This window comes from Brachyistius frenatus, unplaced genomic scaffold, assembly GCF_029030835.1.
Source record: "Brachyistius frenatus isolate BFR_SWC_R1_liver_20210118 unplaced genomic scaffold, ASM2903083v1 Contig_18, whole genome shotgun sequence".
NCBI classification, from domain to species: Eukaryota; Metazoa; Chordata; class Actinopteri; family Embiotocidae; genus Brachyistius; species Brachyistius frenatus.
In genome coordinates this window covers 2399682-2415000 of record NW_027210617.1, presented here as the reverse complement: position 1 = coordinate 2415000, position 15319 = coordinate 2399682, and the positions used below count along the sequence as shown (strand labels likewise).

Below are 15319 nucleotides of genomic sequence, written 5' to 3'. Positions count from 1 at the left end.
TATTGATTATATATTAGGCCTCAAAAAGAGAAATGTTTGGGGGTGGTCTGGTTTAATTGACATACCCGGGTTACAGTCAGGTTGCCAGTACAGGTGGGTGGGAATAGTGTCCCCTCAGGTTTCCCATCTTGTTCATGCATGGTCTGTCCAGAAAACCAAGATCAAGACGGCCAAAATGCCAGACCGGAGGCTTCAAAATAGCAGATTACAAACCAATTGGTAACGTTACGGTCTAATGAAAACACGTTATTTTATTCGGCAGATTGAGTTTATTAAGACAGAACCGAGATGTTTCCCCCTTCTTCTGGTTCTTCATGCTAAAACGAGCTAAAAAAAAAGTCTTGCTTTAACTAATATAGATTGATATTATATTCAGCATAGCATTTATACATGTGAGGATGGTTTCAAATGGTTAACTAAGCCTTTATACAATATGAAGGGGAGATACTGAACTGAAAATATCACTCGTTGCTTGAGGATGTCAAGGTGGTTCAGAGCATGAGGACCGTATTGACTGACTGACTGACTGGCTGGTGCGGTCATGGAAAAATACACAGCCTGCTGGCTACTGAGATAAAGGACTCAAGGATGGAATGGCCTGATGACACTGGTTTCAGATCAGTTTGCCGTCTCAGTCCACACGCAGCCATCACTGTTGTCTAACTCTCCTGAGCACAAGGCTGATGTTAACCATGACTTAACATATTCTTTAAAAAGAGGTGCTCTGTCTGTCGGCAGCATCCTGGACATGAGACAAAAAAAATGGGTTTCCCCCTTCTAAAACATCCCTACGCTGAGATAATATTACAATTCCATAATCAAACACTGTCATAAGAGCTGCTTGTATTTTACTCCACGTTGTACTGAGTGTGCTGCCGTGTCGATTCTTCTGCTCTTTTAAAATCGACAACCTGATGGAATTCTGCTTTCTGTGGGTCAGGTCAGACGCACTTAGACACAATAATCAAATGCTGCTTTGTGGTGGCATGAAAAATTTACACCCAATCAATAGCTGGAGCATCATCGCTCAGCCGCAGGGAGGCACATCAATACAGTACATGATGTGAACCATAAAGTGACATACCTAAGTCCTTTTTTTGTTGTTGATTGATTTTGTCACTGAAAGGCACTCGGCTACAACATAGGTCTGGGATATTTTTTAATTTAAAAAAAATTAAAAAAAATGTATGAACAGTACTGGTCGAGACTCGAGGAAAAGCTTTCAAAATGCCATGTTTAATTCTATTTGTAACTTCATACAAAGAGCAGTAAACAGGAGAAATTTAAACGAGATCAATATTTGGTTTGACCAATAGGACTGTCACGATGACATATTGAAACAACGAAATGTCATGCAAATAATTGCGATAAATAATTGAATTGTCTTTTTCTGTTCATTTTATGACACTAATGTAGTATAGGCTTAATCATTGTTTGATAATACATCATATGAAGAGGAAAGAGCTATTTATTGGCTGTAGTGTTAGCTTTGCAACTAAATCCATAATGTTAATATGAGCAAAATGTCATCGATCAAATAATATAAGTGCCTCGTTGGTGGTGCTGATTCGCTCGTGCCATCAAACTGTAGCGTAAGAAGGAAGCGCACCAAGACGACATCATCAAAAGAGCGACTGTTAACCTTAAATGGTGGAAAACGAGACGGAAATAGTGATTGAAGTTTTTTTCTGTTAGTTTCTTCCTGCTGTTTTCATACAAATTCATCTACAAAAGATAATGCAAAACCACCCCCTTGTTTTGCAGAAACATCCATATTTGAAGCATCGTCGATTGTCATGGCTACAACTTTATTTTTTTGTCAGAATCAGCTTTATTGGCCAAACATACTAGGAATTTTGACTGCCTTTTATTGTTTCATTTTTTTTTGGTGTCTGTGTGCTGACTTTAATGATTGGGCTAACAGTTGATGTCTGTATGCATGTGTAAATTTGTATCATATACAACTGTGTGCCTGTGCCAATGCCCTACTTAACAGCAGCATGAGAGGACATGTGGACGGCGGCATCTGTCTGTTGATTCCAGGCACACGTGCGCTGGTTATAAAAAATGCTGGTTGACCTCAATTTGGGGCACCATGGAAAAAATAAGAAAGAAGAGTGTGTGTGTGTGTGTGTGTGTGTGTGTGTGTGTGTGTGTGTGTGTGTGTGTGTGTGTGTGTGTGTGTGTGTGTGTGTGTGTGTGTGTGTGTGTGTGTGTGAGAGAGAGGGAATATAAACATGACGCAAGAGTAGATATGTCTGAATTTAATGGAAAAGTGCCATAGATGTTGTGAAATGGTCCCCATTAATCATAGAATTGGGACCGAGATGAAGAAAAACAGAATATCCTGCCCTGTGTTGGATCCCAGCCAGCCACATGCCCCCTCCCCTCCCCCGGGAGGCCTCTTAAGATCCGCCCTATCCTGCACATTGTGGAGCAGGTTTGGACAAGAATCAGTTTTACGTGTGTTTGCGTGCGAGCTTGTTGCATAACACAGACTTTCTTTTCCTTTTTTTTTTTTTTTTTTTTTTTTTTACTGCACTTTGATATTTACATGAACAGTGGGCTTTGGGGATTTTAATCACGTGTTCAAGTGTTTTGTCGCAGTGTTGAGTCCTTTTTTGATGTCCAGAGTGAATTTTCAGTGATCTGGTGAACTGTTTGCAAACATGCTTTAATGCATATAGGCAGAGTAAACTTGGGATGCACTGATGCAATACTTATATGGCCCTTTTATTGAATTAATTAAGCTCAGCAAATGCACAAGGTCTGCTGTGAGGTTTAGCAATGATGTATATTGATGCTTTTATCCAAATTAGGACATCAGTCTTTGAACACATGAACCTATTCATGCATCAGACACAATGTTTACATGTTAAAATGGCAGAAATAAGTGTGTCTCACTTCTCTTCGCATGGCCATCACCAAACAGTAACGGACCAACCACTTGAGGGTTGTAAAAATAAGCCACATCGCATTCTAGCTAGGCGACAGACTGGAGGCTAGAAGCTGTTTATTTGGAAGGGTCTATTTGCTGTTGCATCCCCTGAAGATCTCCACAGCCGGCTGCAGGATGACGGTAAAGTAGGACCCATTTTTCCTCATGGCCTCAATCTGCAGCCTCTTAACATTGAATCTCAAAGGTAACCTGTCAAAGGCAAATGGAGGGATGACGTCATGTTCTGTTTTTAGGGTAGAGACATGTTTCTGAAGGCGGTTTTCACACAGTTTTTACTGGTAAAACCTCATTTGACACAGCAATATGATGAGTTAAATATAGTTATGGATGAAGTTCAGTTATCACAGATGAGCCCATTTGTTTTGGTGCTCAATGACACTCCCCAGTTTTATGTTTTTCACTTTCTGTTATCATATCAGTTAATAATTACAGTAGCTGCAGGGCACCACAGTTTTGATTCTCGCACTCCCAATTAGTTGCTTGTAATCACAACATAATTACATTTCAGTCTGGCATACTTATCAATTATATGGCTACAAATGTAAATGTAGTTCTGGCTTCTTCCACACATCTGTTCTCAGGGCTGTAACTTTTCTCTCATAATTTGTTTTATTTATAATAATCGCATTCCTGTCTGTATTTATGTTGGTGAAGACTGGAATAATAGATGATGTGAATCCAACAAGTTAAATTTAAATTTGGCTAAAGGATTTTTCGATGGTTTACAGGTTGCAAAAATCCCCACAAGTACTTCCCACTCAGTTTGCTCCTTAATGCACTGAACAGAATATCGATAATAGCTTGTCAGGAAGTCACTCATCCAGCAGAATGGATCCAAATTGGCCCACGTTCCTGGTTAAATTGTCACGGTTGTGGACACACAGCCAGACTCTTACATGCTCAATTACCACACACGCACGCACGCACGCACACACACACACACACACACACACACACACACACACACACACACACACACACACACACACACACACACACACACACACACACACACACGGTGCCCTAAAACCGCACTCGCATACCTTTGCATAAACAATCTGAAGGATGTCTTACCAGGTGCAGGCCCCCCGAAAGGAAGAGATACACGGCATAATCTCCCACATGCAAATACATAGGGAACAGGCACTTGGAAATGACAGAGATGTGGAAGAGCCACACTAAACCAGCCAAGACATGGTAGAAAGCAGTAGACTCTCGTCTTTAATTATCTGCATTGCAAACATTTCTTCATCGGCATGCTTTTTCTTTTTCTTTTTTCATAAAATGTTATTCCCTGGATTGTTCTGGCTTGCAGGGAGCTCTAGTGGCACGCTCTGGTTTGCTCATCCCAGCGCGAACATGTGTGTGATTGAAGGAGAGAGATAGAGCGGCAGAGTAGGAGGAGGGGTGGCAAACTGCCGATTCTGTGGCTCAAGTCACATGGGCATCCACGAGAGGCAGGCAGCCAGGCAGGCGCACAGAGACGGGAGAGGCTGGCTATCAGTTCAGCTGCAACCTCGGAGTCAAGCTGTGAGGATGCTGTCACACTCCTGAGACACACTGGGTTATATAGGGTAGCGGTTAGTGCCTCATCTGGTGAGGGACACAGTGAATCACACTGCTGAGAAGAGGAAGGAGTCCAGACAGAAAGTCATGTTCAGTTTCCTGCCATCGTGGTTTAACCTGTTGTGAATTGTTCACAATCATGCAATGTGTCTCGAACTACTGTTAATTGCACTATCAACTCATTTTAAACTGCTAATACCATGTAATTTGTTGACAAAATCCTTAATAAGATGAGGCACGACTGAGTCTGTCTATCTTTTCTCTTTATTATTCTGACACACACACACACACACACACACACACACACACACACACACACACACACACACACACACACACACACACACAGAAAAATGCTTCCTTATTTAGTCAGAAGCAGCAAAGTATCCATTTTAAACCAAAATCGGTCTTTCGCCCAGTTGCTGTTTTACATTAATATAAGTGTAATGCATGTGTAGCAGTGATACATAAAAGCAAATTTTCTCCACCCAAATCAAGTCTATTAACATGTCATAGTAGAACTGAGGAACCTATAGTATGTCTCAGTAGTATGGGAGCGGTTGAAACTGTAGTGACACCCTGTAGTGAGAAAATCTTTTTACCATCCTGGCTCCATATGGTCTCTTAAAATTAGGACTGTATCATCTCATCAGTGATGGTTGCATCTTGATTTATGTATTCTCAGCAGTGAGACCGTGTTTCAGTAGTTTCTTCATAAATTCCTCCGTCCGGGCGGCTGAGTGTGATGGTGGTCGTGATGATAACAGTACATGAGTGAGGCTGGTTTATTCCTTCTCTGTCTGAAGCCCTCTCTCATCTCTCTCTGTCTCCACTCTTTCAATTCACTGAATTATTATTCTAAGTGTTATATGTCTATAATTACGCATCTATTTCAGGCCTTCCTGGTGGAAACAGCCCTCTGATTGCCTTTCCGTCCTGCCTTCATTCTGTTATTAGACTAGAGAGTGTCATAACATAAGCGATATAAGACAGCTCTGCCTCTGATATTTACAAGATCCTCATATGTGATGTGTGCAAATAGCATTTATCAGTGTTTGCATATAGTTTACTCCCACACCTACAAACTTATAGCTGATTGGAAAGTTCTTAGCACAGTAGTTTACATTCAAAATGAAGTCTCTTGTGATCAACCATAGTAAAAATGGGTCCGAGCTTTGATGGCATTGGTATTGCACCTCCACATTGACCTTATTTATCAGAGCTGAAAGCTACATCCACTTTTATATACAGTCTTATGCTTTTGACTGATAGAAACACCACTGTGATGAGATATTTTACTCTCGACCAAAAAGTTGGACCATATGAACATCCATCAAACAGACTGACGTTAGTATGTCTGATAGTGTTCTGCTAAGATGGCAAAACAAAAAAAAAGAAAAGTGCATTCAGCACATGAGGGTTTAAAAAGGACTTAGTGTCCTTGTAGCTGACACTATGTTTCCTGCAGTTACTCCGGCAGGCCTCTGCTTATGTTTGACACTGTTATTACATAATGTTGGGCTGTTTGGGATTCATCTTTGTCACCGAGAGCACTAATGATGTGACTAACGAAGGCTCTACGTCAAACAGCGACTAACACGGCTGTCTTTGTCTCTGTACTTTTTTCTGTTTCAGACGCTGCTGCTAAGAAAGCCTTCATCACAGAGGTGAGCCACCGTCTGTCCCTGTGATCGTGTGCTCTTTTACATCCCTCGCATCAATCAATATCTCCTTCCTCTTTGGTTTTAGCCAAAACTAGTACACCAAAACGGTTTCATCTGATTATTTTAGTCAATTGATATTTGGGCCAATTCATTTGCTGTACATAATTTCCCTATTTGGTACATGAAGACGACCACAAATGTTGATACAGGCGACATAACGCCAGACGGTACAAAGTATTTAAAAGCGTTCGGGTTGTATTCCTTGTCTTTGCTGGACCACTTGGCTCACATGATCTTAATCCTCCTAATTTGCTGAATCTCATTCATCTGGCACTTCAGACTGTACAGCACATAAAAAAAAAAAACTCCAAGTAATGTGCAATTTGTTTAATTGGAGTCTGCTGAGTATTTAATTCTACTGAAATGCCAATTTACCCACATTACATGCCACATTACTTACAACAGCAGCAGTAGCATTTATGCTGGATGAGATGGAGAATTGTCTAAATCTGATTACACCACAAACGGAGCAGTCAGACGTCCTGCTGTGCACAGTTTGGGTTTGATTGATTAAGAGGGTAAAATTTCACTCATTAAAGCTCCTAAGAGCAGATAAACCAAAGTTTGTGTGCTGCTTTAAAATGAACACTTGGTCTTCTATGTGAAAAACATCAAAGCTGTAGTACATGTGTTGATATTGTGTCACTCCCCTCTCTTTAATAATCAAATTATCAATGTTAATGAACAGGTGCCAGCACTCCAGTCCGGTAATACTAATCTGTGTCTCTCCCGCTCATCAGATGCCCTCATCATCAGGGCAGCCCGGTCAGGGAAAGAAGATTGGCCACAGAGGGGTGGATGCATCAGGGGAAACCACTTACAAGAAGGTAGCATAGACAGCACATGGATCTGCTGTAAAATACGGTATCTTCTTTGAATCCGAGTGAAAAAGGTGTTGAACAAAGATGTTACTGTCGGTGTCATGGATGATATCATAGGCCATATTCTACTGAACTATTTCTATTTCTATTGAACTATTTTTTTTTCTACAGAGAAACTACATTGAAGGCAATATATCTGACACTGCTACAGGCTACAGAAGGAGCAATATTTAATTGTCTATATCTCCCTCCTCCTCCCTCTGCAGACTACATCATCAGCCTTGAAAGGTGCCATCCAGCTGGGCATTGGCTACACAGTGGGCAACCTGAGCTCCAAGCCTGAGAGAGATGTGTTGATGCAGGACTTCTACGTGGTGGAGAGCATCTTTTTCCCGAGGTTACTACTACACCCAAAACACCCGCCCAAGCTCTGTAGTACACCTAATCGGGATACTGTGGTTTTAATGTGGGTTGCTGGTAGTTGCTGATAGAGTTTTTTTTTTTAATTGGATGATTGTTTTTTTTTTTTATTTGTTTTCCACTTTAGTGAAGGGAGCAACCTCACTCCAGCACATCATTTCCCAGACTTCCGCTTTAAAACGTACGCTCCTGTGGCCTTCCGCTACTTCAGGGAACTGTTTGGCATCAGGCCGGATGACTATCTGGTAAGATTTCACTTCTCCGTGTCCCTAAATAAATGAAAGTGAATTTTCCCAGCCTCTATGAAACCTTAAGCTTAGAACCATGTGGTGCAAAGGGATTGAAAAGGACGTGACAGGAAGCAGGAGAGAGCAACGAAAGGGAAAGAAAACAAGACCGTGAAAGGACAATGAAACACACAGTGAGTGAACAAAAATATTTGAAGACTGAAATCTGACAAAAAATAAGTTTATAAAGACGAGCACTGTGGATGGAAAGTGGGATGTCAACCGAGTGCTGAGATGAATGAGGAGAAGAAGCCATGAGGGGTGGAGGGCGGATGGCTGAGGAAAGGAAAGGGAGGGAAGGTCTGCAGCTTGTCTCTCCTCATCAGCGTGGAGAACCTGGAGGCTGCCTGATTCACCGCTCTGCCCCGAGCAGCTTAGCTGCGTATACATGCACATGCTTCGTCAGTGTTTATGCATGCTCCGTGTGCACTTATCTTTAATGCATCGGTACTCCGGCCACGTGGGTACATCGCTTCGTGCCTCCTTTTCGCCCCTCATCTGTCAACCAGCCCGTGGTCACTCATCATATATGTCCACACGAGACATCTGGGGACATGTCATCACCGCCTCGCCACCAGACTCATTATTAAGATTATTTATTCTGGTTGCACTGAAGCTCCTAGTGTGACTTCTGCTGCATCTTACCTACTTGTTAAGTGTTTGGCCGCTTCTAATTAAGTTACATGTGCACACCCTCGAGAGGGCAGGGTGCTCTAATTTAATGCAACACCTGTAATTGATAGATAGTAAATGGACTTGCGACTCTTTTTTTTTCAAGTCGAGCAGCTAATGTTCTTGGAGCTTTCCTGCACCTTGCCACAACAGATTAGTCCACATTTAAAATAGTTTTCCACAGTGGTCTTAATGAGGTGTTTGGGTGGAGCTGCACTATGTTCTCATTTATTTATATTAAACATGTTTGGTGTCCACACTGCTCTGGGTGTAACTATGTGTTTTTTTGAGTAGGAAACAAAAAAATCTGTCAGTACTACTGCTAGGCCGAGTCACGTTCCTACAGGGCTGTCACGCAAACAAACACAGCGCAGAAGCTGTGGACGGGACACAAACTACACATGCATTAAATACATTACATCTATGAATAAGTTGCATAGATATAATCTAGATAATCTCTCTGTGACCTGGATATAAAATGTTAGTCATGCTACAACAAGTGGTCATATGACATGTGTTTTGTCACAGGCCTCCATCTTTCACTGGCTGTCCAGAGACTCCTGGTTGGTAACGTTGACCTCTTCTCTGTTGATGCTGTGAGCGGTTTTGGGCTTGTGTCTGCCCTAGTTGTCATATGAGACATATGAGTTGTCATATGGCAGCTGATGTTGTGGGTTTGTGCTCATAGAGCACCAGCAGAGATCGTATACTACTGATTTCTTTCAATATATATGAAGCTGCCAAGCACGTTCTTGATTTATTGTTTTATTCTACTAATACCAAAAATTCTGTCACTCGGGTAATTGCTATAGCTCTTTCCACACAGCGGGGTGATGCATATGTACTTTTACAAACTGAAGGATTTTTCTTCTTTGCAAAGGTTTGTTGTTGGTTTGTCTTTATAGAAGTCACTGTTTTCTCAGTCTAACAGGCAGCGACGCTGGCCATGGTTTAGTGTAGGGTTTAAGGGGCAAAGCCTTGGCTGAACACGCCACAGCAGTCAAATAGTCTGTTCGGCGGAGCGGTTTGTTGAAGGTTTACGGTTGTTTAATCACATCTATAAAAAAAAGACTTCGCTGTCAGTTTAATTAAGTTCCTTGGTGTGAAGATAAAGATGCCTTTACGTGCCGCTGTTTGCTTGTTAAAGTTTCCACAGTCAGCCGTCACCATTCTTAACATTTTTCCTTGAATCCTGTTCAGCTGTGTTTCTGGGAAAAAAAGGTGTGATGATTAAATGTCAGATTCTTCCCATAAGAAGCCTGAGTGAGTCATTAGCAGAGGTTAGGTGATGTGTGGGTTAACGAAGCTGGAATTTAAAGCCATTATTTGACATCCAAGTTGGTCTAACTTACTGTCTGTGCGGCCGCTGTTCTCCTGCACTGTATGCCGTTCTAGTTTTTCATTTTTCTGTTCACACTCTTTCTCCGTTTCATCAATTTTTTTCTCGTAACTCCAACATAATGTGTATTTTTATACGCGTCTCTTCATGTATTCTTCCGCCTGTGCATGATATATTTGATTGATTATTTATTTATGTTTTATAGTGTGTGTGTGTCTCAGCAGGCTGTTATTTGTGTTCTTATTGTCAGCACTGCAGGCAACTAATTCACAGGTTTTGATCCAAGAGAGCTGTAGGCAGAATACTGTAAGTTTTCAGGTTGTGAGGCACATGGGAAGGTTTAAGGGGGAGTACACAGGTGTAGTGTACGCTAAAAGTATTTTTGACGAAATACCTCTCTATCTATACTGCAACGATAATTGTGTTCACAAAATATTCAGTGACATTTTTGAGAAATAATCATCAGTAATGTGGATATAATGACTAAATGTAAATAATAAATCAGCTATAATTGTGTTAGTTCAGAAAGTGACAGAACTTTACTGTAATGAAGCCTTTAAAAAAAAAAAAAAGAATCAGCCCTAATGCTGATGCATGTTGGTGTTTGGCCTGCTTAGGACAATCCACATTTGTGGCAGCACCTCTGAGTCATAACTCTATTTGAAACGCAAAAATATAGAACACATATTTCCAGTATCTGTTTCATTTACTTGTTACGAGGATGTCATCATCGTAGATTTCCCCATCAATTACACATCCTCAAATTAATTCATTATAACTCCAGAACTTGAACCTGAATTATTGTGCAGTAAGTAATACAGTTTGTGCATCTTGCAAACAAGCGTATGTAAACAATTGTAGGTTGATAGCAAACCTCAATCCATCAATGGAAAGATCACTTTTCACATGAAATTAGAAATAAATGATAGAGAATTTGAATTTATTGGTGACTAATATTATACCCTTTTATATCACACTCACCTACCTGATTTTATTTCAGAAAAGGCTGTTTATAACGCATTCTTTTTTCAAACACTATACTTTTTTTTATTGTGTGTCTCTGTTTAAGGTTTTCCTAATTGAGGTCACTGACTCTCTGTTTGTGTGTGAACCTGCAGTACTCCCTATGTAACGAGCCTCTGATCGAGCTGTCCAATCCCGGAGCCAGTGGTTCGGTCTTCTATCTCACAAGGGACGACGAGTTCATCATCAAGACTGTGATGCACAAGGAGGCTGAGTTCTTACAGAAACTGCTGCCTGGATACTACATGGTAAGCAAAGTCAGGAGGTACAAGCGGGAGACGCTCTTTGACAGCCGATCTAAATCTGAATAGTTTGAAATGGAGTTTTATCTGCTTTGTTAAGACACACTCTGTTGAGCACCATTTTTTTTCAGAGTGTTATGTCACAGTTCAAATGAGCTGCCACAGCATTTCAGCTGTTGGCCTCTAAGGGTTTATTTTTTTTCCTCCTGAGGTTTGACACTCTCAGGGTCACGATCGGCCTCACGCATGCAGGGTAATACGTGCTGAATAATTGCTGCTCACATGCCCACATACAACAATAAGCCTGTCCTGATACTGTCCAGTTATCAAAGCGCCCAGATTCGTTGACGCTGCAAAAAAGGCGGAGAAGCCTGTCGGTGTGCATGTGTCAGTGTGACGAGACCTCTGCACACGTACATTGTTCACACTTTGACATGTTTTTTAGATCTCGGGTTTATGTAAGACCCTGGAAATCTCTCCTCCGACGAGCGTGACATCCTTTTCATACAAAGCAGACATAACAGCTCTTATTATTTCTGACTGAAACCTCGGGCCATGCGGTTTTAGAAGAGACCGGCCCGGTGTAATTCAGTAGCCGGATGTACTGTACTTAAGCTTAACAGAGCATGACTTTCACCAACAGTAGCCCACTCCCACCCCCCTCTGCAGTCTGCAGGCTCATTCTGAGCAAAGTCAACCAGCAGCAGCTCCATGTATGTCCATGCTACTAATCCTGCCTCTCAGGTTCAAGGCCCTCGTCCTTGTGTTTATTCACGTGACGACGGCTGCGGGCAAAAACAAGCACATGAATGACTTTAATCATTTAGGGACGTGGGGGGCTCGACGTATTTACTGTGACCTTTTCCGTCATTTTGCTTGTGTTCTGAAGCAGGTGTAATTTCGTATGTGTAATTGGTTGAAGCAAGTGGTTTTAATGAAAGCAGGGAGATTCAGGCTCACATGGAATGGTTTTAGCCCGAGGCTCGAGCAGGTGGACTGAGGAAAAGCAGGTTTACACACTCGCAGACACAACAACTAAAAAAAAAACACGTAGTAAAAACTACTACAAGCTCATCTGTATTTGCAGCAAACAAAGCAGAAAGCATGCTGGCAGTCATTGGTGGAGCGCCACATGTCTTCCACAGCTGACTGACTGATGGTTGTGGGCTGGCTGAGGAGTCTGGCTCTGGGCAGCATGCAGATCACAGTGATGTAACCGACTCCGTGCCGCCACTTCTCCCCCTTCTCTGGATTTGCCCTTCTAATATATGCCTCGTCTCTCCATCCTCCCTCACGGTTTAACGTCTTATCACCCTCCCTGCTATGACTCTCAGTGTGATTTACTTTCCCTTATCTCTGTCCTTGTATTTCAATCCATCCTCTCGCCTGCCTGCCTTCCTTTCCTTTTCCTCCTTTCCCTCACGTGTCCGTGTTGTTGGCTCGTCACTGCTCTGCCCTCTCAACATTGACAGAAGGGTCGTGTGTGGCTGAGGGCAGAGGATGATCTTTCTCTGTGTTCTCTCTCTCCCTTATCATTTCGCTGCTCTCTCGACCAGTTTTCTCTCATGTGAAGGTCATTCACCAAGTGCCGAGCCTTTTCAGCCGTGCTTCCTTTTTCATCCTTTCTCCTCTTGTAGTCATTCATTGTCCTGAATGATGAGCGTTACCACTACAGGGAACAGCGCTCGCCCTTTCTCTCCCTGTTCTCATTTCTCTAATGGGACCGAGCTGGCCCAGGTCCCAAGGTCAAAGCAGGTTTTTCACTAAGCGCCCAGCACGGCTAACCTCATTTGTTTGGATCGACAACTGAAATATTGAGAACAGACTGGTGATAGAGAGGGGAGCCGTGTACGGAGTAAAGGCAGAATCACAAAGGAGTTTTTGTTAAAGAAGTAGGTCCAAATGTTCATCCATGTTTATATTAATTTTCTTATTCCTTTTGGACAAGCCAAAAATAACGAATGAAAGAGTATTTTACATTTTGTTTAAGTCATTTCTGTCACAGATACTGATTTATGGGTGTATTGGCCGATATTTGCCTTTCACAGATATAACCGGTACCTGCGTATGTGTTTTTTTTGATGTGACAATATATATAATATATATAATATTTATTTTACCAAACATAATACAGAAAAGTAAGCTTGGTTTAATTTTGAATTTTTTTTTTTTATTTTTTATTTTTTATGATGGATTCCCAGTGAAGTTTACTGCTTTAACGTACTGATGTCATTTTAGACGGTAAAGTTTATTATTAAACTAAAATTTCAAATATTCCGCCTCCATTAAATATCATTGTCACAATTGTTTGATACATAATATTGGTATATTTTTTTACTCCCTAGTATTGATATGGGAATTAGCCCCCCCAAAAAATCCAGTATCAGCTGGCCTCTAATTTCTGTCACTCGTTATTTCTGCTTTGTGGCTTTAGCTTATCATTATTGTATTGTGAATGTTGTTGAATAATAATTCCAAAAAATTTATCAAAATTTGTTAGGCCTGTTTCTATTGTTTTTCTCAATTGATTCATTAAAAATATTTAAAAACAAAACAAAAGTAAAACAAAATGTAGCCATTACACATCCCCATAGTCTTATCGTTTTTTGTTCAACTAATCCTACAATCCTGTAATTTAATTTGAAAATTAAAAATAACAAATAAATGTTTGATGTAATTTCTTTAAAATGACTCCAACAAAATAAATTGATCAAGAGGCTGTCATTCAAACTTCTGTTGATTTACTAATTGAGTGCCTACACTGCATATATAACTTTTTTTTTTTTGACTGATCCAAGAGAAAGTTGTTAGTTTATGAAAAAATTATTATTTTTATAGAGATTGTAAATTAGTAATTTTTGAAATTAGGTTTAAGATCACAAAGGCAACGCAGGTTTGACTTTCCTACGAATGTCTTCCCTGCATTGTGTCCAGGCTGTACAGATATATAACCACTATTTGAGCTCTACAACTTTCATATATCACTGTAAGAAAAATCTTGATCTGTGGTAATTTTTTGTATATAATGCATCCTGCTGCGGTCAGCTGTAACTGTGGGTACACTGTCTTCTTCATCAGTTAACTGTATAACATGTATCACATATGCTATTTCTCCTGCATTTTTTTATCCCTTAAAGGTCCCACAAGAAGAAAAACGTTCCTCTGTGTTGTTACCTTTATTTTCCTGATTGTGCTGTTCTGACTTTTTTTAATTTTACATCAAAGCAAATATATTCCATCAAAATCCAAACTCAGTGTCAAAAAGACATTCTTTGGCATGTATAAAAAGCCAACTTTTCTCCACACAAATGTGAAAACTGAAAAACATCCTTTGTTTTCAACCTCTCCTTATCGTCTTCTCTCCAGAACTTGAATCAGAACCCGCGCACTTTGCTGCCCAAGTTCTTTGGCCTCTACTGTGTCCAGTCAGGTGGCAAGAACATCCGCGTGGTGGTGATGAACAACGTCCTGCCCCGCGTGGTTCGCATGCACCTCAAATACGACCTGAAGGGATCTACCTACAAGAGGCGAGCATCCAAGAAGGAGAGGGAGAAGGCCAGGCCCACCTTCAAAGATCTGGACTTCATGCAGGACCTCCAGGATGGATTGATGCTGGACCAAGACACCTACAACGCGCTGGTCAAGACCCTACAGAGAGACTGCCTGGTGAGAAAGATGGCTGCTATAAAGACTCCTCAGTTGCTCCATGTGGTCTGTATCTTGAAGTAGACAGGCGAGAGAGATGGCAGGACGGAGATGGGACAAGAGACTCTGAGGGTGGTTGACTTGTTGTGAAGAAGGAACCATAAAACACCCTCATAAAGGCAGAGAGAAAGAATCCTATGTTGTAAAAGTTAGAGGGAAGGATTAGAAGGAGGAACACGTGAGGAAATAATTTAGCATCCTAAAGAGGTGGATAGAGAGACATGGAAAGTCCTCAAAAGGAAACTAGTTAGAAAAACCAGGATACTTCTGGTGCCCTGATCAATAAAAGAGGATTGTGGCTGAGAGAGTAGATGAAGGGAGGGAAGAAAAATCTATTTATGAGAGTGTTTGGCATTCCCAGGATCCTTCACCATAAATTAGAGCTTTGTTACGAGCAATAGGTTTAACAAGGTGTCTGGTCGAGTTGCAGGCCTGCTCTTGTCTTGTAAATCACTGCCTCACATTTACATTTCTAGTGCATGTACTCGGGAAGGGCTGTATCTGCACACACTGGCTCTCACATGCATTGTTTATTAATGTGCCCATGCTTGTGCATCACTT

The 15319-nt window shown here is 41.2% G+C and overlaps 1 protein-coding gene across 3 annotated transcripts in view; it reads left to right on the top strand.

The window, feature by feature from the left end:
* pip5k1ca (phosphatidylinositol-4-phosphate 5-kinase, type I, gamma a) overlaps positions 1–15319 on the top strand; it is a 46835-nt gene that overhangs the window by 12664 nt on the left and 18852 nt on the right. For all 3 annotated transcript variants that reach the window (XM_069694859.1, XM_069694860.1, XM_069694858.1), the window contains exons 2-7: positions 6161–6192; positions 6990–7076; positions 7337–7467; positions 7618–7735; positions 10907–11059; positions 14420–14719. In XM_069694859.1, coding sequence (XP_069550960.1) covers positions 6161–6192; positions 6990–7076; positions 7337–7467; positions 7618–7735; positions 10907–11059; positions 14420–14719 — 821 coding nt within the window. The remainder of the gene's footprint in view (positions 1–6160; positions 6193–6989; positions 7077–7336; positions 7468–7617; positions 7736–10906; positions 11060–14419; positions 14720–15319) is intronic.